The following is a 23,339-nucleotide window of genomic DNA, read 5'->3' as shown; positions in this document are numbered from 1 at the left end:
AAGTTCTTTTTGCGGAAAAGCCCCCGGTTTCCTCCGTTCTCTCTCTTCCTTCGACCTTCAGAACCCTCGGGTTCCGACCGACCCGACCCGGCCAAACGGTGGTCCTCCGGCATCCTCTGGCCACGGACCCGGCCTTCCCCGAGCTCGCCGTCGCACGCCCAGCCGCTCCCTGCCACCGTCTTGCCCCGCCGCTGCCCCCAGATGGAGATCGAAGCCCCCCCCCGAAGCTAGAACCCGACCCGACCGGAAAACCACTTTTCCGGCGTTGCACGGGCCGATCCTCCCCATTTTCGTGATCTCCTCCTCCCCCTGATTATCCCCATGTAAGCCTTTCATCACGATTTTGTGTATAGAACGCTAGATCATGGTTTGACTTTTTCGACGTCCCTGATTTAATCTGAATCTGATCAGACGCACGAGATTAATCCAACTTCAACGCTTGATCTAGGACGATCTAGGCCAAACCAGACTTAGCTCCAGGTATGGAAGTCGATCACCCTTTCATTTTGAACCAGTTTGTAGTTGGTCACTTTGCCATCTGAGGTGGTTGACCGGCGTTGACCGCCGCGTTGACCGCCCACTGACCACCGCTTGTGGCGGCGCATCAGACCATATTTCGAGTTTTCATTATCTAGGCGATGATCTATGCATCCATACGAGCGTTTTGATATATAACATGGTCATGTTAGAAAAAGTTGATAAATAGTGGATTTACGTTTTGACGTTACTATTTAACGTTTTTACGTTTATCTTCGGTTTACGATCTGTGAAGATCTGACCATCGGTTTTGCTTCAATTTTGGATATGTTGATCGTATGACTGTCCCGGTGACCTTGTGAGGTCACGGGCGAAGATCCGACCGTTGGATCTTCGTATAATTGAGAAATAGTGATTCGGAAGGCGATTCGTGAGAATCTGACCGTCGGATTTTCATATAATTTTGTGGAGATGTTAGTAAAGGCGATTCAGGAAGATCTGACCGTTGGATCTTCGTGATAATTTTGAAGGATGATCCTAAAGGCGATCCGTGAGGATCCGACCGTTGGATCATCATTAAATTCAGATCCGACCGTTGGATCATCGTTTAATTTGAATCTGAGCGTTGGATCGTCGTTTAATTACATATTTGAGTTGTTGGCTAAGTCAAGATCATTATTGGACTAGGTGATTGACGGTTTGAGTTGGTGGACGATTGTGGATCGTATTTTGAGCTGAATTGAAGACGCAGCGGGATTATCGAGGTGAGTAAACCTCACGTGGTTCATATTACGAACCCAATACAATTAATTGCTTTATTTTGTTGCAATCATATGAACTATTGTTGGTGTTACTAGACATTCCTGTGTGAATGTCTGTATATATATTATTACGTGAAATAATATGTATTGTTGGAGTTGTGTTGAGTTATTGTTGAGAAACAATATATTGTGAGAGATATTGAGTTTATTGTTGAGAAACAATATATTGTGAGAGGTGTTGAGTTTTATTGTTGAGGAACAATAAATTGTTGTGATCTGTGGAGATCACTAGGTCACGAGGTGACCATGGCATCTATTAGTGAATCACGCTCTCGTACCGGGCTGGTGGTTATTAATAGTATTAAATCGTAATCACGTCTGTGGCCGGACGAGTGGTTACGTTCAGTTAGAGCTCTAGTCTGTCTGCCAAATGTGGAGTGACCTTATGAGTGAAATTGAGAGTAACTCATAAGTGTCAATATATATATGGTAACCTTATGAGGGAAATTGAGAGTAACTCATAAGGGTCTATATATATATATATGAGTCTGTCTACCAAATGTTGGGAAATCTTATGAGCGAATTTGAGAGTAACTCATAAGTGTCTATATATATATATGAGAGTGAGTGATCTTATGAGCTAAATTGAGAGTAACTCATAAGTGTCTACATATATATATGAGAGTGAGTGATCTTATGAGCTAAATTGAGAGTAACTCATAAGTGTCTATATATATATATGAGAGTGAGAAAGTAACGTGGGTTTGTGGTAGTCTTGAAATCTAATAAATCAACAGTTCTTTCTTGTTTACTCATACTGGCTGTAAAAAGCTTACCGGGTTTTGTGTTGTTGCAACTCCCGGTACACTATTCAAATTGTGTAGCGGGTAATCCTACAGGACAGGAGAACCAGGACGGTGATCGTGCGGTTAGAGCAATTGTTAGAGTTTTACAACAATTGTAAGTTGTGAGGTGTGTTATGCTCATTTGAGCTTTATAATATATTGTGAGAGTGAATTGTAATAATGAACTCGAAGTTTCGAGATTTGTTTTTTTTGTAATTGTAATTATTCAGGTTTCGGATTTGAATTTATCATTCAAAATCCGGGGCGTGACATTTACAATGTTTAATTATGTCTTGATATTGGCAATATAATGATTTATACTTCTAAAAAAAGCCATCTGTTTACTGAGGTAGGATAGCAGCTACATATCAATTCACAATTAAACATTGTAAAATATGCCTAAATGATTATGCTTGTAAGTAGTAATGTGACAACTTGTTCTGTTGCTTAGAATCATATGAATACTAGCAGGGAACCTTTATTTTATTTTATTTTAATTTTTTAGCTCTGTTGACAATGCTTATTTATGTCTTAATATTTGTCTGTTATTCTACATCAGCAAATAAAGCTGCTTAAAGAGTAAATCTGATTTTTTTTCATTGTACTCATAGATCAAACTTTAAACACCTTTCTTTACCTTGCATCATCAATGTGATTCAGGTGCGTGTTTGGTCAAGAAGTAAGGCTAGATTGGATTGTTTGCAGAAACTAGAAGTAAAGGGGCATTCCTTGTCGATGATTGTATAAGTGAGGTTAGTTATCATTTATCTCTCTCTAGTTTCTCATTTGCTTTGGCATGGTTTTCATTTTGTATATGAATTATGAGGAATTCTTGATTTCCACTATGTTGTTTGTTGTTTGATGTCCTGTCTTCAATATTCTCATTTTTTTTTTTAATTTCAGCAATGGATAAATCTTGGATTAACAAATATAGGGATACTTTAAAGTATGAATTGGGTGTTGAAAACTTCTTGCTTTTTGCTGAAGAGAATGCTAGTAACCCTAAGAAAATTCACTATCCTTGCTCAAAATGTGTAAACTTCAAAGAGAAGTCAATTAAAGTCATTAGGGGACATTTGTATGCTTATGGCTTTAGTTTGAGCTACACAAACTGGATGTGGCATGGAGAACCTACTTTGTCCTCCTGTGCTAGTGCACCTAGTGGTTTAGGCATACCTCAAAACCCTCATTTTGGTTATGAAACTATTGATATTTGTCAAGTAGCCTTTAATGAAGGTGATTATGATGAGGAGTCCTATGAGTTCAATAAGTTTGTTGAGGAAGCAGAAAGATCATTATTTGAGGATAGTGAACACACCAAGTTAGATGCATTGGTGCAACTTCACAATTTGAAAGCTAGATTTGGTATGAGTGATACTTGTTTTTCTGAGTTACTTGCCACTGTTGGGTCTTTGCTTCCAAAAGATAATGTACTGCCTCAAACTCTATATGAGGCAAAAAAAACCCTCACCAATTTGGGGCTGCAATATGAGAAAATACATGCATGTCCTAAAGACTGCATATTGTATAGGAAAGAGTTTTCTGATGAAACCACTTGCCCCAAGTGTGGTGTCTCTCGTTGGAAGTTAAAGAAAGATAAAACTGTTAACGTGGGGTAAGCAGCCAAGGTGTTGTGGTATTTTTCTATAATTCCCAGATTTAAGCGCATGTTTAAATCTGCTACAATTGCTGAAATGCTTACCTGGCATGATGACAAGCGACCTAAAGATGGATACATGCGCCATCCAGCCGATTCTCCTGCTTGGAAGTTGGTTGATTATAAGTGGCCGGAATTTGCTAGTGAATCAAGAAATCTTAGGTTGGCATTGTCAGCAGATGGTATTAATCCACATAGCTCTATGAGTAGTAGATATAGTTGTTGGCCAGTAATATTGGTGACTTATAATCTTCCTCCATGGTTATGCATGAAGAGGAAGTTTATGATGTTATCTTTATTAATTTCTGGTCTGAAACAGCCGGGAAATGACATAAATATCTACTTAGAGCCATTGATTGATGATCTGCGAACTTTATGGGATGGTGTTAATGATGTGTATGATGCACATACGAAAGAGTACTTCACTCTTAGAGCAGTTTTGTTGTGGACTATTCATGACTTCCCTGCATATGGAAACTTATCGGAGTGCACCACTAAAGGGTACAAAGCATGTCCAATATGTGGTGACAAAACTTTTGCCATACATTTGGCCCACTATAGGAAGATGTCTTATGGTAGCCACTGTAAGTATTTGCCTCACTATCATCCTTATCGTAGGTAGAAGAAAGCATTTAATAATGATCAAGAATTTGAAGTTGCACCGACTCCACAATCCGGAGAGGAAGTGTTCAAGAGAGTTGAGCATATTAATTATGAGTTTGGGAAGGGAAAAAAGAAGAAAAACTTGGCTGCAGATGCTACTTGTCCTTGTTGGAAGAAAAGATCAATTTTTTTTTGACTTGGAGTATTGGAAATCTCTTCATGTTCGCCATTGTCTTGATGTAATGCACATTGAGAAGAATATTTGCGAGAGTTTGATTGGTACATTGTTAAACATGCCTTCTAAAACAAAAGATAGTGTTGCTGCTTGCTTAGATATGCTTCAAATGGGTGTTAGACATAATTTGGGTCTGAAAATTGGGGAGAAAAGAACATATTTTCCTGCTGCCCCGTATACTTTGTCGAGGGCAGAGAAGATAAAAATGTGCACTTCTCTATTGTTCATGAAGGTTCCTGATGGTCATTCATCAAATATAAAAAATTTGGTGTCCATGGATGATTTGAAGTTATATGGTTTGAAGTCTCATGATTGCCACATGTTGATGCAACAATTGCTTCCGGTGGCCATTCGTTCCGTGCTTCCCAAACATGTTAGAATTTCTATAATGAGGCTATGCTTCTTCTTTAATGCTTTGTGCACTAAAGTAGTTGATGTATCAAAGTTAGATAAGCTTTAATCTGATTTGGTGTTGACTTTGTGTGGTTTAGAAAAGATATTATCTCCCTCATTTTTTGATATAATGGTACATCTCACAGTGCACCTAGTTAGAAAAGTCTGATTATGTGGCCCCGTATTTTATAGATGGATGTACCCTTTTGAGCGTTTCATGAAAGTATTGAAGGGGTATGTTCGCAATCGGTTTCATCCTGAGGGTTGCATAGCTGAGAGTTATCTTGGTGAAGAATCTATCGAGTTTTGCTCAGAGTTTTTACAAGAATGTAGTACAATTGGAGTTCCTAAGGGACCATGTAAGCTCTCTGGCCCACTTTCTGGTGCGAAATTGAAGTCATTGGCTGAAGAAGAGAGAGACCTGGAACATCTTCATGTACTGTCCAATAATGCTGAAGTGGATCCATATAAGACGTAAGTACTTTCAGCTGTTAATTTTCTCTCACATCAACATTGAAAACATTTGAATATTTTCTAATTCTTTACTTATTTTTTTTGTTTGTAGCACACACAAGAAGATTTTCGAACAGCTTTACGTGGGGAAAAAGAAGAGTAAAAAGTGGCTATTGGATGAGCACAATTGTACCTTTGCTGAATGGTTTCAATCCAAGGTACTATAGACTTGAAAGATGCCTAATTTTATAAGCATCGGATGAAATTTTGGTAATGGTTACATGAAATGGCTATTATGTATGTAGGTGTCGGCTAAAATTAAGGAAAGGTCTAACGGTGTTTCACAAGCATTGAGGTGGTTGGCTGGAAAACCAAGTTTTACAGTGTTTACTTATGAAAGGTATCGATATAATGGAGTTAAATACTTCACAAAGCAGCGGGACAATGCTAGAGTTGTCCAAAATAGTGGTGTGACTTTAGTTGCAAAGACGATGCAAGTTTCGAGTGCCAAGGATAAAAATCCGGTTGAGAGTGATATGACATTTTATGGGGTTATTGAAGAGATTTGGAAGCTCGATTATCATGACTTCAAAGTTCATTTTTTTTATGTAGATGGGCAAAGAATGAAAAAGGAATTAAACAAGATGAGTTTGGTTTTACGCTGGTCAACCTTAATCGGCAGGGCCATAAGAAAGACAAGTTTTGCCTTTGCTGGTCAAGTGAAACAAGTTTTTTATGTGGAAAATCCTCTTGATGTCGAGTGGTTAGTTGTAATGACGACCCCAAATAGAGATTATTGTGATTGTTTATATGAAGATGATCTAGGGGACACCTCTATGGAACATCAACCATTTTGTGCGGAAATACCTTTGCCTTGTGATGAAGATGAGAATAAGGCTGATGCAACTTATACGAGAGAGAATGTTTAGGGGTTATGGGTTAATCAGTTCACTGCTCCAAGAGAATAATAGTGGCAAGTATTTGTATTGTAATTGGAGTTAAACATTTTTTTATTGCTGTTTTATAAGAGTTTGGATTCATATAAGTGCATTTATATGTGATAGTTTTTGCTGAAATACCTTTACTATTACTAATTTAATTAAAACTTTATTGTTTTAATCTCTTTTGGTGGGTAATAACATTCAGATTGTGCTTTGTGAATAGATTGTAGGACGCAATGGTTTCGAAGAAGAGAAAGGCTAATAGTGTGAAAAAATCAAAGAATGAAGCTGATCGAACCACTAGTGAACCTGATATTGATGAGGTGCATGATGGGAAAGGACAATCTGCATCAGCTGACACCATTACAAGCACTGAATCAAGTAAAATAAGAGGGAAGCGAAGTGTTGTGCAAATGTACAAGGTTCTAATCAAGAAAGCGATGGGGAAAAAATTTAAAGTGGCGTACAATGACACTGGTAATCCAAGTGGACGACAGCGGCCCACTCTACAATCGTACATAGAAATGCTAGTGCGGAAAATGGTGCCCATTAACATAGAAAGTTGGCCCGAAGTCGACCGTGATGAGAAAGAGAAACTTTGGATCGACGTTCAGGTAATGTTTTGTTTTTTGCTTTGATATAAAGAAATAACATATTCTGTGGTTGACAGGTGCCTTTAATTCATATTTAGTATTTGCATAATGGTGTTGTTAAATGGTCTAAATGTTCTTCTTGATTAGATTCTGGAAATATTGAAAAATGTGGATCAATCAAAATTGCTGAATAGCTACAGTTTTCTAATATCAAATTTAAATGTAACCATTATGTATATGAGATTTCCTCCCGTAATATTGAGCGTGAACAGATTTCTGGGTGTCATTAGTACTTGTTTGCCTTAATTTACTATGATGTACTACTGTTGTAATCCATGGCTACAAAACTTCAGTGGTTGCATAATTTAATTTACTGGTCAAGGAAAGGATTGCTGGCCTAGGTTGCTTCTAAAACTTCATTTGTAGTAGGTGTGAGCATTTCCTCTTCCTTTATAGAGCTACATATTAGATTTTTAACTTGAGCTTTTCGTTTCATTTTTTGTATCGCTACTTACTTGCATACATGCCCAGCTTTATTTCTTGAAATTAAGTATAGGGACTCAGACAACTATTAGTAGATTTGTATTAATATTTTCCTGTGCAATTACTGTACAACTTAAGTACATTATTATTTTAATCTTTCATCTAGTGAAACTCTTTTGTTTATGCATAGGCCGGTTACATTCAAAGTGGCCCCTGAAAGTAAGAAATTGGTGTTGGCATCTGCTAGGACTAAAAGGAGACAGCTTAAGACTAGGGCTGTCAATGGGTCGTGTCGGGTTGGGTTCGTGTCGGTCAATGTATTTATCGTGTCGCATGAGACAACAAACCCAAACCCAACCCATTTAATAATCGTGTCAAAAATTTAAACCCAAACCCAACCTATTTATTAAACAGGTTACCCGTTTCCAACCCGCTTAACCCATTTAATAAATAGGTCGTGTCGTGTTAGACAAAATGACCTATTTAATGGTTAACAATGCGACCCATTTAACTAAAAAAAAATACATAAATTGATTAAATTCACTAAAAACTCCACAAGACGAAAAATATAAATAATTAAATTCAATGATTATAAAGCAAAATATTTCAAATTGTCTAATCCTATGATCAAATACTCCCAACGTCCAAAATTTCAAGATGAAGTATAGTATAATTGGGTTATACGGGTTCACTTCGTGTTGGCGGGTTAACCCATGGCCGACCCATTTATTAAATGGGTCATGGCGGGTTGACCCACGGCTGACCTGCTTTTTAATCGTGCGGGTTTCGAGTCGTGTCATCGGGTCGTGTCGAAATTGACAGCCCTACTTAAGACCAACTTAATTAACAAATAAACATGTGCTGCCTTACTTGGGAAAGAGGAAGAAATTGAGAAAGCCTCCGAAGGGGTATGAATTCGTTGGGTTATTGCCGTGGAGAGAATTTGTAAAACAGAGGAGTACAGAAGAATGGCTGGTATGATGAGTTTATATATGTATAAGGCTCTCATTTGTACATTATATATTGGAGTTACTTTTCTGATTTGAAGTTGACTCTAATACAAGCATACTTTCTGGTATAATGATTAATAGTCTTTGTTTTTATGTAGAAACTTCATCATGAACAAAGTCAGCGAGTGAAGAAGAAAAAATATCATCACAAATTATTAAGAAAGGGTTATACTGGACTAGAGGAGGAATTGGTAAGTTATAATCCATTCTTGTCTCTGATTTTATGCAAATAAATGAAATGTCATATTTCAATTGTACATTGCATTTACTAATACTTGTCTGGTATGCACAGAGAGAGACTTGGCCTGAAGGAGAGGTAATTGATCGTGCAATGTTATGGAAGAAATCCCGTGTACGTAAAAATGGGAAGATAGATGAGGAGGTGACACTAATAGCATCAAGGTTCTAAAATTCGGGCTAGGCGGCGCTAGGCGTGGAGGAGACGTTCCGATTTCTACCGAATCGTTTGCCTTAGGCGCAGGGCTGCTTGGCGTCTGACTAGGCGATCTAGGCGGAGCCTAATCAGGCTAGACGTTTCCCGACTGGGGCTGGGCGCTAACCGCTGAAGTCTTTTTTTTTGCTTCTTAATCATTGTTGAATATCAAGACGACCTTCTCGGCTCCTTATCGACGACAGTGGGCCAGCGGTACGGTGGCACTCCTCCTCAACACAGATGGGCGACGACAGCGGCATAGTCTCTCTGTCTTCCTCTCACAAAGACTCACTCTCTCGCTCCCTCGGTGCCTCCCAATCTCTGCTCAACATCTCCATGTACTTTCAAACTTGGTAAGTGTCCCAATCTGAAATTTGATTTGTTTCAAAACTTAGTAATTCAAAACTTCGATCTGTTTCACACTTTCACTGTTTGAGATCTGAAATTTGGGTTCTTTTTGCAGCAAAGCCTCGAAGGCTCGAACTTGAAATTGCTGCGTTCGGAGTTCTTCTGAGCCTCTTTCTGCTTCAATTTGCTGAGTTGAAGCAAAGTCTCTGCTTCAATTTGGTTTTGACAGGTGTTGCAGCAAAGTCTATGCCTCAATTTGGTTTTGACACGAATTGCATCTGTTAATTGAATAATTGTTGAATTGTATTGAACTATTTGTCTATTTGACTTTGCTTAGTTAATTGGTTCTCAGTAATTAGTTCTTAACCTCTTATTGATCATCTTTTTGAGGAAAAACTTCTTACTGATTGTTAATTACTTAATTGTTAAAATGTATGATTGTTAATTGTTTTATATAGAAGCATTTTGGAGTTATATTTATATATAGAAATAGTTGTCAGTGATATTATATGTCATAAAAATAATATTAAAATAAAAAATAAAAAATAAAAAAACCACTTAGTCCCCTGGGCGCTAGGCTCCAGACTTCCGCCCGACTAGCGCCTAGTGTTTTTTAGAACCTTGAATAGCATCAAAAATTGTAAGTAGCACAGAAACTGAAAGTTTTGAATCTATATAGCTATTCCATTCATGTTCATGGCCCATTGCTGAGCATTGCTTTTCTTATGATAGTTGTGACACTTATTATCACAACAAAAAAGAATTCAAATGGCCATGGCGCAACGCCGTTGCGGAAAGTCAAATTGCAGTCGCAAAAGACCAATGGCGACGACAATTTTGCTGTTGTCGTTGAGGGCGTCGCCATTGCTATTTGCTACGGCAATCAGGCAATTACGCTGTAGCTTGCAGTTTGACTACGACAACTTCGCCATCGCAAAGGTCAATAGCGACGCCACCTACCGCAACGGAATTTTTGCGACGGAAACAATGCCGTCGCAAAATATGAATTGTTAATTAAAAAAAAAAATTCTTTTCTTTTTTAACAAAACGCATACAATTGACATTCTGTTCAATTACTTAATTATGCAAACAAGATAGTCTATAAGTACAGAGCCAACAAAATTGAAATACAAAGCTTGGATAGATAATATTTGAGGTATGATTATACAAATACAAAAATGCACTAATATTTAAACCTTAGCTAAAACTAGGCAGCTCACCCATGCGATGCTGCCAGTTTCTGTTTGATTTTATTAAATTTTATACAGAATCTAAATTTACTAAAATTTCATATCACTCTGGTCTCTGCCGAAAGGACTTTCGGGATGGTTGATTTCCAGGATATCCTTTCCCTGAGAAAGTTGAAAAATGTAAATCAGATAACGAATTCAACCATATTATAGAAAACTCTTTAGCCTCTTAACCAGCATCAGAAAGGAAATATTAATTGTAAATTAGAACTCAGCTGAGCTACAATAACAACTTTCCAGATAAAGCAAGATCACACATACACTCGCAAACAGATAGAAAAAGTAGAGAGTTCATACCAGATGTGAAACAAATGATCACAGCAGCCTTAGCTGCCCAATAGTACTCAAATGATGTTTTCTAATTGTTTCAGTTGCTAACACCAGCCAAACAAACATTGCAGACTAAGTATCACATCAAACCCAATTAGCAAAATAAAAAAACAGGCTCTGTGAGAATGTGGTTGTTTATTTTGATTGGAACTGCATACAATAGTAACAAAAAAGGTTACTACACAATAAACTTGAATATTCACTACACAATAAAAAAGGTAAGTAGCAGATCAGAAGAGCAACGGTCGCAAGGTGGCACAGTCCCAAAGCAAGTAGGTTTGATGTGAAATTGAACAGAAAAACCATGCATGGATATGAAATTGAGACAATCCATGAAACTATGAAACACAACATACCCCTTGAATCCTCTTCCCAGTGACATCCTTGTCCTTAAACTTTACAATAGACACTGCTGGTCTTCTATATCTATGTTTAAATTTTAGAACAGTTGTAACTCATACAATTTTAGAACACTTGTAACTCATACAATGATTCTTCATACAAAGGACAAAGAACTAATGTGAAGTGTGGAAATTGACACATTGTTGGTCCTATAGACCAAGATAATGTACGTAAGAATATGTACCTTGACATTTTCCTTTCCAAATAGCATTCTGGACCAAGATTCTTTTGCAGGATATACTTCATCCATAAGGATGTCATGATATCTAGGATTCCTTGAAAATTCTGATTTCTTAATCCCATTGTCTAGCTCACTAGTTTTCAAAAACAAAATAAGTTAGTAATTTACAAACCAAAAACTACAAAGAAATTAATAACTCATGTTTGAGTACACTAGCTACTTTGTTTTACTGGCAATACTATTGCATGATCCAATCTAAAGAAGATGTGAACCATCGTGTAAGCAGTTTATGTCACGCCCCTGATTTTTAACAAAAATAAAAATCGATATATATAATCTCATAATTATACATGTGTGAACGTTCAGTCATCAATACAAATACCTGGAACATCTTTCCCTTAAAACAAGTATATACTGATGCCCTGAACCAATCCAAGTTAATATACACTCGTTCCACAGAGTTATATATTACACAAATTTACGAATTAAATTGTCATCACAAAATAAAACGTAAATGCTCCTCAGAGCTTACTACATAGCGGAAGTCATACACTGGCAAAGCCAACAAAATTTGCTTCCTACCCGTTCTGCTGTCAACAAGCTACCTCAGCTTCAGCCCCGATTATCCTACCCTGCAGGATTAACCCCTACACCGTTGGAATGGTGCACCGGGTTGTCAGACAACAAACCCGGTAAGCTTTTGCAAGCCCGTATGAGTAACTCAAAACAACTCATACCAAATCACAGGATAAAAGCCCGCACAACTCACGCCCAACACGAAGAAAACCTTTCGACTCGAGAATAAGGAAAACATACCATGCTCCCAAAACAATACTCTTTTCCCAAAAGGGAAAACACAAAAGTCACACAGTGGCAAAATCATATAAATCGTTAACCTAACAATTCAAATATGATAAATCGATCCAACTTGGATAAAACACATCAAAACGGTCCAACCTGGACAAACACATACGCACATCAATCATACCTATTATTAACCTAACAAATAGCATATGATTCTTTTAGTCCAACCTAGACAAACACATTAAATCGGTCCAACCTGGACAAAACACGTCAAATCAGTCCAACCTGGACAAAACACATTAAATCAGTCCAACCTGGAGAAGACACATTAAATTGGTCCAACCTGGACAAAACACATCAATCGGTCCAACCTGGACAAACACATACGTACCCAGTAATCGTAAGTAACCTACTTAGATCCATGAGGTACCATGGCAGACAGACTAGAGCTCTAACTGAATATATCGAAACCTGTCACCTCGGCCAAGGTTCGACCTTACGATATACATTGCCTGAGGATGCAACCTGCAACCTCGGATCCTTAGGCCAACCTGACCCTCAGATCAAAACATTAAACGAGTCGCACCGGACCCCAAATGTCAAATCAAATCAAAAGGAGAAATCACAACATGTGACTCTCACATCCTCAGACCACTGGTCGTCAGATCAAAACGTTAAATCAAATCAAAAGGAGAAATCACAACCTGTGACTCTCACATCCTCAGACCACCGGTCGTCAGATCAAAACATTAAATCAACCCAAAAGGAGAAATCACAACCTGTGACTCTCACATGCTCAAACACTTTTCAAAACAATAGAAATACCATTTCCCACCATTTGTTTTCTAAAAAGCCACAACCCCAAAACAATAAAACACTGATAATCATGCATATTGTTTTCATCAATCCACAACCCACCAAAACATATATATTTCACGTAAATATATATATACGTAGTCATTCACTCAGGAATGCCACTAATACCAACTATAGTTCATTTTGAAAGCTAATCAACCAATTAATCCGTTCATAAATGAAACTTGTGAGATTACTCACCTCGAAACTCCCGTTGCGTCTTCAATACAGAACAAAGCAGCCAAACCACAAAGCAACCGTCCAAGAATACTTCCCAAGTACCTAATCACATACGGTTTCAACTTAGTAACGATTTAAATTCGAAACCCCTGTTTTGAACTAAAATCCCCAAAGTGGCACCAATTGAGGCGAAACCACATCCGAAACCTCCCAAAGTCTCCGGAATACATCCACGATCGATACGTCCCAACCACAAGTCGATCGGACGCTCGGATCCTCACGGATCGAATAAATCAACCAGTATGAAATCGTAAAAATCATAACAATTTCATACGAACTCCAAAATATGCGTATTATATATCAAAACGCTCGTATCGACGAGTAGAAGACATATAATACCAGAAACAATCCCATACATGGCCGGAACACCGCCGGAACGCCGCCACAGGCAGTGGCGCACCGCCGTCGTCCAAAACTCAATATTTCACAAAACTCCCAATATCAAAGTTCTTCATCTAAGCATGCTTGTGAAATCTCATAACTAGCTCGAAGTCAGAAAACAACCATAAGGGATCGAAAACTACCTCACAAACCGTGAACAGTAATCCACACTGAGTTGATCGAGTTTTCACGTGAATTCTTCCAAACAACCACCACAGCTCGCACAAGGAGACTGCTCTGAGCTCCCTAAGCCCAGCTTGAAGCCCCGCCGACGTCGGAGATCGGAGAACCGATCGGGTCCGAAAACACCCAACTGCGCCGCCTTCTACCGCCGCCACCACCGAGAATCGGTGCTAGATAGAGGACACCACGGGGACGACCAGACGAAGGAGGCGATCCTATCTGGAAAATTTCTCGGTGGGAGACCGCCTGAAATAGCCAGAAAAGTCGGGTCGGGTTTCCGGGTTCGGGTCGGGTCAGACGGAAATCTTCGTTTCTGAAGGTGTCGACCGAGAGAGAGAAAAGAGAGGTTTCCGGAAAAGGAAGGAAATGAAAATAGTAAGTTTCCAACTTGGGAAACTTCTATTTATACCAAAATGGAAATTCCTTCCAATGACCATAACTTTCTCATACGAACTCCGATTGACGCGCTCCACATGTCCACAAACTCGTATCGACGTGCTCTACAACTTTTGTGAAGGAAGTTTTCGGAGAATCTCAACGTATCAAAATTCAACCTTTGCAACCCCCCTAAAGTCATCATTTTCAAATAAAAATTCGTCCGAAACACTTCCGCTCCGTCCACGAGCCACGAAACCTTCCAACAACCACTAATTAAATTCCGGAAAATCCTCGGAAAATAAATACGAATTTCCGGGGCATCACAGTTTCCATTTTGAAGGCCAAAAGATCCGAAGCTCATTTGATAATGAGAAACGAAAAACCAAAACAACCACTGAATCTCATTTTCAATACCTGACAAAGAACTAAATAAAACAATTTGATTTCAGTTGTATCAGTCTTTGCATATGATCATATGTACAACCATATAAAAACTTTTGAAAACGTGTAGCAAAACAGAAACTGAACAGATATTAGCAACTTCGTTCTAGTTTGAAGACTGGAGAAAGATTACAAACCTGAAATATGTGGCTATCACTTATTTCAATATAATACAGAACCATGCAAATGATTAACAAATATATACGATTCAAGTCTAAATGCAGTACTAGTCTATTAGCAGTACTTAAAATCACTCAAATAACCCTGACAACAAAAATATCAATTATGAAGGATCCATTCCTAGAAATACAGTCAAATTCATGCATATACCAAAACACAGGACCAACAAATCATTCTGCAATCAAATTAAAAAAAATTTTAAACTGAGCTGACCTTTAAGTGCGCAGCGGCTTTGTCCTTGTCAGTGAACACTCCAGTAGACTCCAACAACAATATCGGCACCAAACTGACCCCATGGGATCTCCTCTGGGTTTCTGTAACAAACAAATCCCATAATTGATGTAGTACTTGGATCTACAATCCCATACTTAACAGCAACTACAAAATCCACTCTATGTAAACTGTTAGTATAATATTATTGGCAATTCCAAAACACAAAACTATAATCATGTGAAGCCCAAGAAGAATTGTTTAATCATGATGATTAACTAATTAAATGCAAGTATGGTTCCTATGGTGGTCTTGCTGTCAAGATATAAGATAAGACTACGGTGGTCTTGCATGGATTATTAAAGTATGGGTTCTGTTTTCTAAAGCAACAAAACGAAAAGAGAAGAGAATGTGGGAGACATGCTTTTTAAGCATGAACAACCTTTCTGTTACAAAACAAGGAAAAGCAATTGCATTCTATTTTTTTCTCCTTCATGGAGAACTAGCTGTCCATACACAAAAGGTAGAAGAGGACAACAACGGGTTCAATCTTCTCATGATGAAAAGCTTGCTGTCAAAGAAGAAAGGTCAAGCAACTGTATCAAATTTCAATCTCGTCTTGCTGTTGACTCGATTAAACCACTATGAACTAACATATATTGGCAGGAGTAAATCCCAAAAGAAAAAAAAAACCTAAATCTCTTAAACGAAGTTACAAAGGGAGCTCGTAGCTCTTTCGATCATTGATATTTCTCAAGTGTCTTCTCCATGCTGAAATGAAATTAAGCAAACACCATGAAAATGACAAACAAAAGAGAGCAATGAACAAATACTAGAAAGAACATATAATAAACAGGTGGAGATACAACTTGTTTTAATACAATGATGCTTCACATCTGTAAATGCCTAACTAAATTAGTTCAAATCCAACACCAAGTAAATGCTAAACTATGAAAGACAACTAGAGGTGTAGATCTATGCCACACACTTACTTACAAAACTGGTTTTCTTTCTTCGGGATTTTGAGAGGAATCAGATGTCCATTTCTTGAGCTGTGTAATCAACAACAATCCACAAGCCCTGCATCCAAATTAAACCAATCCATAAGCCCTGCACCCAAATTAAGCCAAAATAGCAACCAAAAAAATAAATGAATTGAAATGTGAAGCAAAATAAGAATGAACTTACTATATAAATTTTATTCTCTTGGCATTGATATGCAGAAAGAGAATGAAAAATAGGAAGGAGATAGAGTTTGAACAATCGCGGATTGGGTCATGCGAAGAAAATTAGGGAAATCGAGAGTAGGAGAGGCCGAGATGAGAGAGTGTAAGAAGTAAGAGCTCCCCATTGCGTCAGACCCATTTGAAATTGAAAATGGTTTTGAGTAGAAAGATGAACAAAAGCAGTGCTAGCCTTTTTCGTCGGCTACTCGATTGGGATTGATAAATTAGATAGCAATCGAACAATCTAGTGAAGGAGCCAATGGAACGACAAAAACAAAGAACCCAGGTAGAACACTCCTAAAACCCAGGCCAGATTCCTTCTATTTCCCCAAACCAACCCAAATCTTAAACAAGTTTCCACCCCTAACTCATAAGTTACAGATCTTGACCCCTTTGACATCACCAAGTTCGATCTGCAACTCCACCAAGCACTCTCCTTTTCTCCTTACTGAATACCAATCCATTGAAAACAGTGGAGTGAACGCGAAGGGAACTCAATGTTTCCGAACCCAAAAAACCTAAGAGGACATCTAATACGACAGAAAGAAAATATATAAAATAAAAATATACGACGACATCAATTAAGGTAGCTAAAAGAAGTAAATTCTGGCAACGGAAAGATACTGCCGTAGCAATTGAAGGCATATTTATGCGACGGCAACGCCATGCCGTTGCAAATAATTTTTCTCTTTGCGACGCCGTATTTGCCGTAGCGAATTTTTGATCAATGGCGACGGCATTTTGACGCCGACGCTAATTGGTGAAGCTAAATGAATTCTTTTTTGTAGTGTATGGATATTGATCGTATCAGGATGAATTGTTGGAGAAGAAGAGTAAGGGTGAGCTAGACATCTAAGGAAGTGATGATGTATTGACTCAAGCACTAGAAACTCCTGAACACTCGGGTAGGGTGAGGGGTGTTGGAGGTTTTGTCAATCCGTCCACATACTTTAATCTTCCGAAGCAGAGAAGGGTCACAATTACTAAAGCAGAATTATTGGCCGATGATAGAGAACGAGATAGGGAGTTGCAAGAGACAAAGAAATTGCTTTATGAATAATAAGCAAAGACAGATGAGCTCTTTAATAAAAGGCTTGCTGAATTAGAATCACGTTTAATAGAAAAGGCACCCTATGCAACTCCTATGAATGCCCTTGGTTTTGAAAACAATCAGCTGACACCAATATCAGATAAAGGCAGTTTCTATGATGCAACAAGAAAGAACTCAATTGATCTTAATGAGGACAATGTGAAAGTAAATGTGGACGACTGCGAGATTGTTCCTCCCCCTACTGATATGGTAACTCTATTATTCTAATTTCCAATCCTAATAATCATGCTTCTTGTTATTGTGTGTAATCTATTTATTTTTGGTACTTTGTGCATTTGGTACTTTTTGTAGGGTGGCAATTGTGAGTTAGCAGTAAATACCATCAGCAATATAGTTGTTTTTGGTACCGTATTCGATGACTAGGATATGACAAAGACAATACATGGAGTTCCATTGAAGGAGGGATGTCTTAGGGTATCGGTGGATGGTGAGATTCAAGGTGACACACCACTTCCTTTTCCTATATTAGGTGAGATGGAATTGGTTCGCGAAGCTATTGGAAGTCACGTAGCTTGGCCTGAGGAGCTTGTTATTCGGAAACATTCATCAAAGATATTGACTTATAGTTTGGTGCATAATGTAGGATTTGTTTCATATTGCCACTGTAGGATTAAGTATTATAGTCTTGAATCCTAAATGATGATGGGATATAATTTATTATCTAACAGAACAAGAAGAAGAAGAAGTGTCCTATTGTGAAATCATTGTTCGATAAAGCTGAGCTACACCCTTTTGTGCCCAAGCGCTGCAAGTTATTGTACAAACATGCCAAAACTATCATGGAAGAAACTAATGAGTCAATAAGCACAGTGTTGGATGATAAAGCTCTTCATCTTAACTGAGAATGTGACTAATCTCTTAGAAATGAAGTGGATTGGCCAAGGAGTGATAACAGCATACATGGCGTAAGCATCTTGTTACTTAAATCATAAATTTTATTTTTATGTGCCAAGTTTCAGAAATTTAATTCAACTATTTTGACATAGGCACCTACATGAAATTATTAGTGAAAGTGATGAGTTGGATACATTTGCCTTTATTGATCCAGCAGCCACATATAAATGTGAAAGACCAGGATTTCATCCCTACTTGGTGGACCGGTTGAAAGAGGGAAAGGCTGACCGTATATTTTTTATGCCCTACAATTCGGGGTAAGTATTATATTCGATCATGATGCCTTTTGGTGCTCAGTTGCATATATTTTTCTTACTTGATTGCATCATGTGGGCTACATTAATTATGTAGGGAACATTGGATATTGACAATTATTTGGGATGATGAAATCTACATGTTGGACCCTTTGCCTAAACCAGTCCATTACCAATCATGAGAGAACTCGGTGATAAAGTAAGCACTATTCTAATTTTTTATTTGTATTTTTCTCTAACCAAGTAACAATATGCTGGATAATGACATAGTTTGGTGGTGTGCAGTGCGGTTAAAGCTTTCAATGCTGAAACGGGTAGGGTTAACAAAGTGCCCAAAGTGAAATTACTTCCTGTAAGTAATGATATATGTGGTTGATTATCTATTTCAATAATGCATTTCTAATTCAATAATCCTAATATATAGGGCGTACCTAAACAACCGGGTGGAGTTGAGTGTGGTTATTATGTGATGCGATATATGAAAGATATTATAAATGATGACACTCTTTCATTTTCAACCAAGGTAAATGCACATATTATAGTTTGACAAGCAGTTTGATTTAAATAATAAAATGATTATGACTTATGTTGTGACATACATTTCTAGTGGGCGGCAAAGAGTCGGTTACAATATACCCAAGAGCAACTTGATGAGGTGCGCATTGAAGCGGCTGACTACTTGCAGACTTTGCTATAGATCTTGACGAGCAATATGATTTTGAGTAAGGCTAGATTTTGCTGACCATTTTGTAGTAGATGTAGTGATTGCAGCAACTGTGAACAAATTAAACTGCATGTAATTATTGCAGTAGTGGTATCTTCTGGACTAACCTTAAAGTAGGCTAGGGTTTACTGTGCAAAATTTTTGAAACTATTAACAGCTCTAATTTTGGATAGAAATTAATGCAATTCCCTAATATTTTTCCTCCATTTGAATTTCATGTTGTTATTTGTGGATCAACTTTCTAGTACAAAATATGTGCTTTAAAATGACAAAACTGATGTCAGGAAAGAGATATTACATCAGTTTGAATTTGCAGACTGATGTCAAGAAAGAAAAAATACATCAGTTATTGAAGAAGGACTTATGTCAGAAAAGAGAAAATATATCAGTTACTAAACAAAAAATGATGTCAGAAAAGAGAATGTACATCAGTTTGAAAACAAAGACCGATGTCTAGAATTACTATAGACATCGATATAGACCAAGGAACCAATTTCCCACATAGCATTGGATATCGTTCTTCTTCAGGAACCGATGTTAAAATGAGTAATTATATCAGTTCAAACTATACTACAAAATGTAGATTGAATGTCTAGTGGAATATTATGTAGCAAACACGTGAAAAGCTCATGAACCACAAGCAAAAATTAAAGGGAACCGATGTGTAAAATATTATCAGATATAGTTTCTAAAATCAGTAACGATGTTAAAATGGATAATTGTGTTGTTAGACTTATATTTCATTAAGCATCTAATGCCAAAATATGAAGGTCTGACAATAGCTAAACACACCAAAATAGTGATCATAATAACGTTTTTACATCAATTCTGAACGTTAAACCGATGTCTCATTCCAAACTAGACATTAGTTATCAATCAATGTCTATGTTTTGGCGATCTTTAACATCGCCCACTAAGACATCGGATTTTTTTTTTTTTTTTAACATCAGTTAGGGACTGATGTGTATTAATTTTATCCTAGTAGATATAGGTTTAGATAAAGCTGCCGAAGAAGCCGAGTGGCTTAGAAATTTCGCGGAAGATATTCCATTGTGGCCTAAGCCTTTAACTGCCCTTTGTATTTATTGTGATAGTATGGCTGCAATATAGAGCCAAAAACAAGATGTAATGGAAAATCAAGGCATATAAGGCAACAACATTGAACAATTAATACAACAATTGCTCTCCAATGGAATTATATCATTGGATTATATCAAATCAAAGGAAAATTTAGCCGATCCTTTGGCTACAGGCCTACCCTAAGAACCAAGTTATATTTGCGTCGAGGGGAATGGGTCTCAAGCCAATTCAATGAGTCAAACATGCGGAAACCTAACCTAGCTAATTGGAGATCCCATGGTCTAGGTTCAATAGGCAAACTAGTTGAGGAAGACTCAAAGTGAAACACATACAACTTCACTCATTCATATGACAAAGAAATGTGTGTTCTTGTAAGATGAATAGGGTGAATTAATTTTCTTAATGTCGCTAATATATTTACATTAAGAGGAGTAATACAAGATACTCTTAATTACTGTTACCTATATGAGAGTGATGTGGGGTCGCATCCATGACCATTGATATGGCTAAATTCTCTAGAGCTCTCATGAAGACGGGATTTGTTCAGGACCAAAATGAACACAATCGTATAAACTTGAAATGTATCAAGATGACGTATGTGTGATACTTATTGTCTCGTTTTACTACACTATAGTGAACAGTTTAAGATGGTAACTCACTGCCTCACTAAGTAACTCCAACAAGTTATCACTGGGAAAGGTTCAAGTCCAAAAGACACATTTTCTGATGCATATAGATTCTAAGTTCTCTGAAATGACGATAAGTTATAGAATCATTTTTGTAGCTTATTTTCTATTCAAATGTGGGGTATTGTTGGGTTTTAATAGAAAATGTGGGGTATTATTGGATCATGTGGGATAGACTCCCACATCTAAGAAATGTTTTTAAGTCAATTGTCTTTATAAGTGTTCACTTGGAACACATGTTAAATGGACTTGGGTCTTAGGGCTCCATATGTTGGGCCTCCATATTTAAATGTCAAAGAAGGGCCTTGAGACTCTTGGGATCTAGTGACTTAAATTGGGAAATTTTTTTTTTGTATTCTGTTTTGATCAAGTTTGGATATATATTAAAACATCAGTTTTTTTTTCTTCAGATAATTATCAACAAAAATTACAACTGTTGATTTGAGTATGAATTTGAATGAACAGGTGCAACTGGTCATTCTTTGTCTTTATATAGAACACGAGAACAAACAGACATGTACGCTTCTCCTCTCCTCTCCCCCTCCTTGATAACATACTTGCAATCTTTTGACGTAGTGTATAATTTGTTAGGAACAACATTTTATTCGTTTTAGGATTGATCTATATCTTATTATCCCTCTGTTCTAACAAGAAAGAAGAAAAGTAATTATTAATTTTCATATTGATATGTACGGGCAATTAATTCCACAATATATCAAAAACTTATAGTAAAAACTTATGATACATAGCCGAACTAATTTTTTTTTTTATATAATTTTTCTCATTTATTTATTTAATGAGGAGGGGCATAGATTGAAATTTGATGAAAAAATGATACAAAAAAAATATAAGGGGTGTGTATTATGTAATTGAGGGGATGTATTTAAAATTTCTCTTTATTCAATACAACAGAAAAAAAATAGATGGACAGTCTATGTTGAGAATTGCATGTATTTTATTATCGAACTTTATTGCTAAAAAATGTGAGATTGGAGATTCATTGTAGGTTGAAGTATTCTCATCTTCCTCCGTAGAATGCAAACAATAACCATTGATTGATAACAAATATCTGAATTATTATTTGGTAATGAATAAATGATTTTTTTTCTTTCTTTTTTTGTCAAACAACAACAACTTTTATTAAACAGAAAATATTAAAAACAATATAGACCTAACAGCATCAACATAAGCCCAAAAGCCCAAACAAACAAAACAGAACCAAATAGAAGCCTGAACACAAGGGCAACCACACCACTACCAACAACCATCGACAGGAAGAACAAACTCACCACAGCGACGCAAAAGCAACCAGCAACAAACGCCATCCAGATCAAATGGTCAAGGAAGAGATCCATGACGATTCTGATATACCCAGCCACTGAAATTCCAGAAAGCAGTACTCACATCACCTCCACTAAATCAAAAATTAATTGCCAAGAATGCAACGAAAGAAACCAGGAAATCAACTTGAGATCGGTTGAAAGGAACAGGTGAGATCCGACAAAGGATCAAAGAGACATGTACAAAAAGAGTACACAATCTCTTGTTGCATCATCAAGGGCACTAGTGGGTAGATCCCACTTTGAACAAAGCTCCGAAGAGCAAAGGAACAGACCATGGTAGAAAGATTGAACAACCAGATGGAGAAGATGAAGAAAGAAAGATTTGAAAAAAGAGAAGTAGGAAACAAGGGGGAAAGACGAAGAAAGAAATTGAATGGGAAAACACACAACCGAGGGGGAAAAAGAGGCAGTGACCCCTTGATCAAAGACTAACTTCGGACAAAAGCGCTCATGATGGGCAGAAAATGTCGCCACTGACTTTGAAGGTATCGAGAGAGAAACCCCACCGAAAGGGGAAAGAATAAAAAGTAGCAAAACAAAGTTAACAACTGCAGTCGATTAAAAGTCAAGGAATATATTGAGAAAAGTGGACAAGAAACCATAGTAGAATCCGCATCATACGTCATGAGACGAGCAAATTTTGCCACTTAATTGTGAACAAGTATTCAATTAATGATGTCATCTCTAGTAGGAGAGGGCTATATTGGGGCCAAGGCTATAATTTAGCCCTAAAAAATATTATTCTTTATTGATGAACTAATGAACTATCTCCAGTAAGGCATGGCTAAATTTTAGCCATTTATAACATTTTATGGTTTTACATTATATTTTTCAAATTTATGATTTTATTTGATTAATTTTTGAGACAAAAATTAATTTTTTAAGGCGTACGTTTGGACCTGTAGATAACATTTTCAGATAGGATGAATAAAAGTTTTATTTCAACATTTTATT

The 23,339-nt window shown here is 37.3% G+C and overlaps 1 protein-coding gene and 1 long non-coding RNA gene across 4 annotated transcripts; one reads left to right on the top strand and one right to left on the bottom strand.

The window, feature by feature from the left end:
- Positions 1-2,988: 2,988 nt before the first annotated feature.
- LOC133723227 (uncharacterized) lies at positions 2,989-6,353 on the top strand. The gene is made up of 7 exons (XM_062150044.1): positions 2,989-3,698; positions 3,741-3,969; positions 4,060-4,324; positions 4,656-5,022; positions 5,164-5,445; positions 5,537-5,642; positions 5,730-6,353. The coding sequence occupies exons 1-7, from the start codon at positions 2,989-2,991 to the stop codon at positions 6,351-6,353; spliced, it is 2,583 nt and encodes an 860-aa protein (XP_062006028.1).
- Positions 6,354-10,538: 4,185 nt separating this feature from the next.
- Positions 10,539-16,820, bottom strand: LOC133721683 (uncharacterized). 3 transcript variants are annotated; one of them, XR_009852296.1, is made up of 5 exons: positions 16,256-16,820; positions 16,060-16,147; positions 15,071-15,235; positions 11,399-11,528; positions 10,539-10,584 (listed from the first exon to the last, which is right to left on the bottom strand). It is a non-coding gene; the product is annotated as an uncharacterized LOC133721683 (long non-coding RNA). The 3 variants fall into 3 exon arrangements; XR_009852295.1 differs by having other exon boundaries at positions 15,071-15,171; XR_009852297.1 differs by having other exon boundaries at positions 15,071-15,171; positions 16,064-16,147.
- Positions 16,821-23,339: the final 6,519 nt, after the last annotated feature.

Source organism: Rosa rugosa, chromosome 7, assembly GCF_958449725.1.
Source record: "Rosa rugosa chromosome 7, drRosRugo1.1, whole genome shotgun sequence".
Lineage (NCBI taxonomy): Eukaryota > Viridiplantae > Streptophyta > Magnoliopsida > Rosales > Rosaceae > Rosa > Rosa rugosa.
Note: the sequence above shows the minus strand (reverse complement) of the source record. Positions and strands in the feature narration are given on the sequence as shown.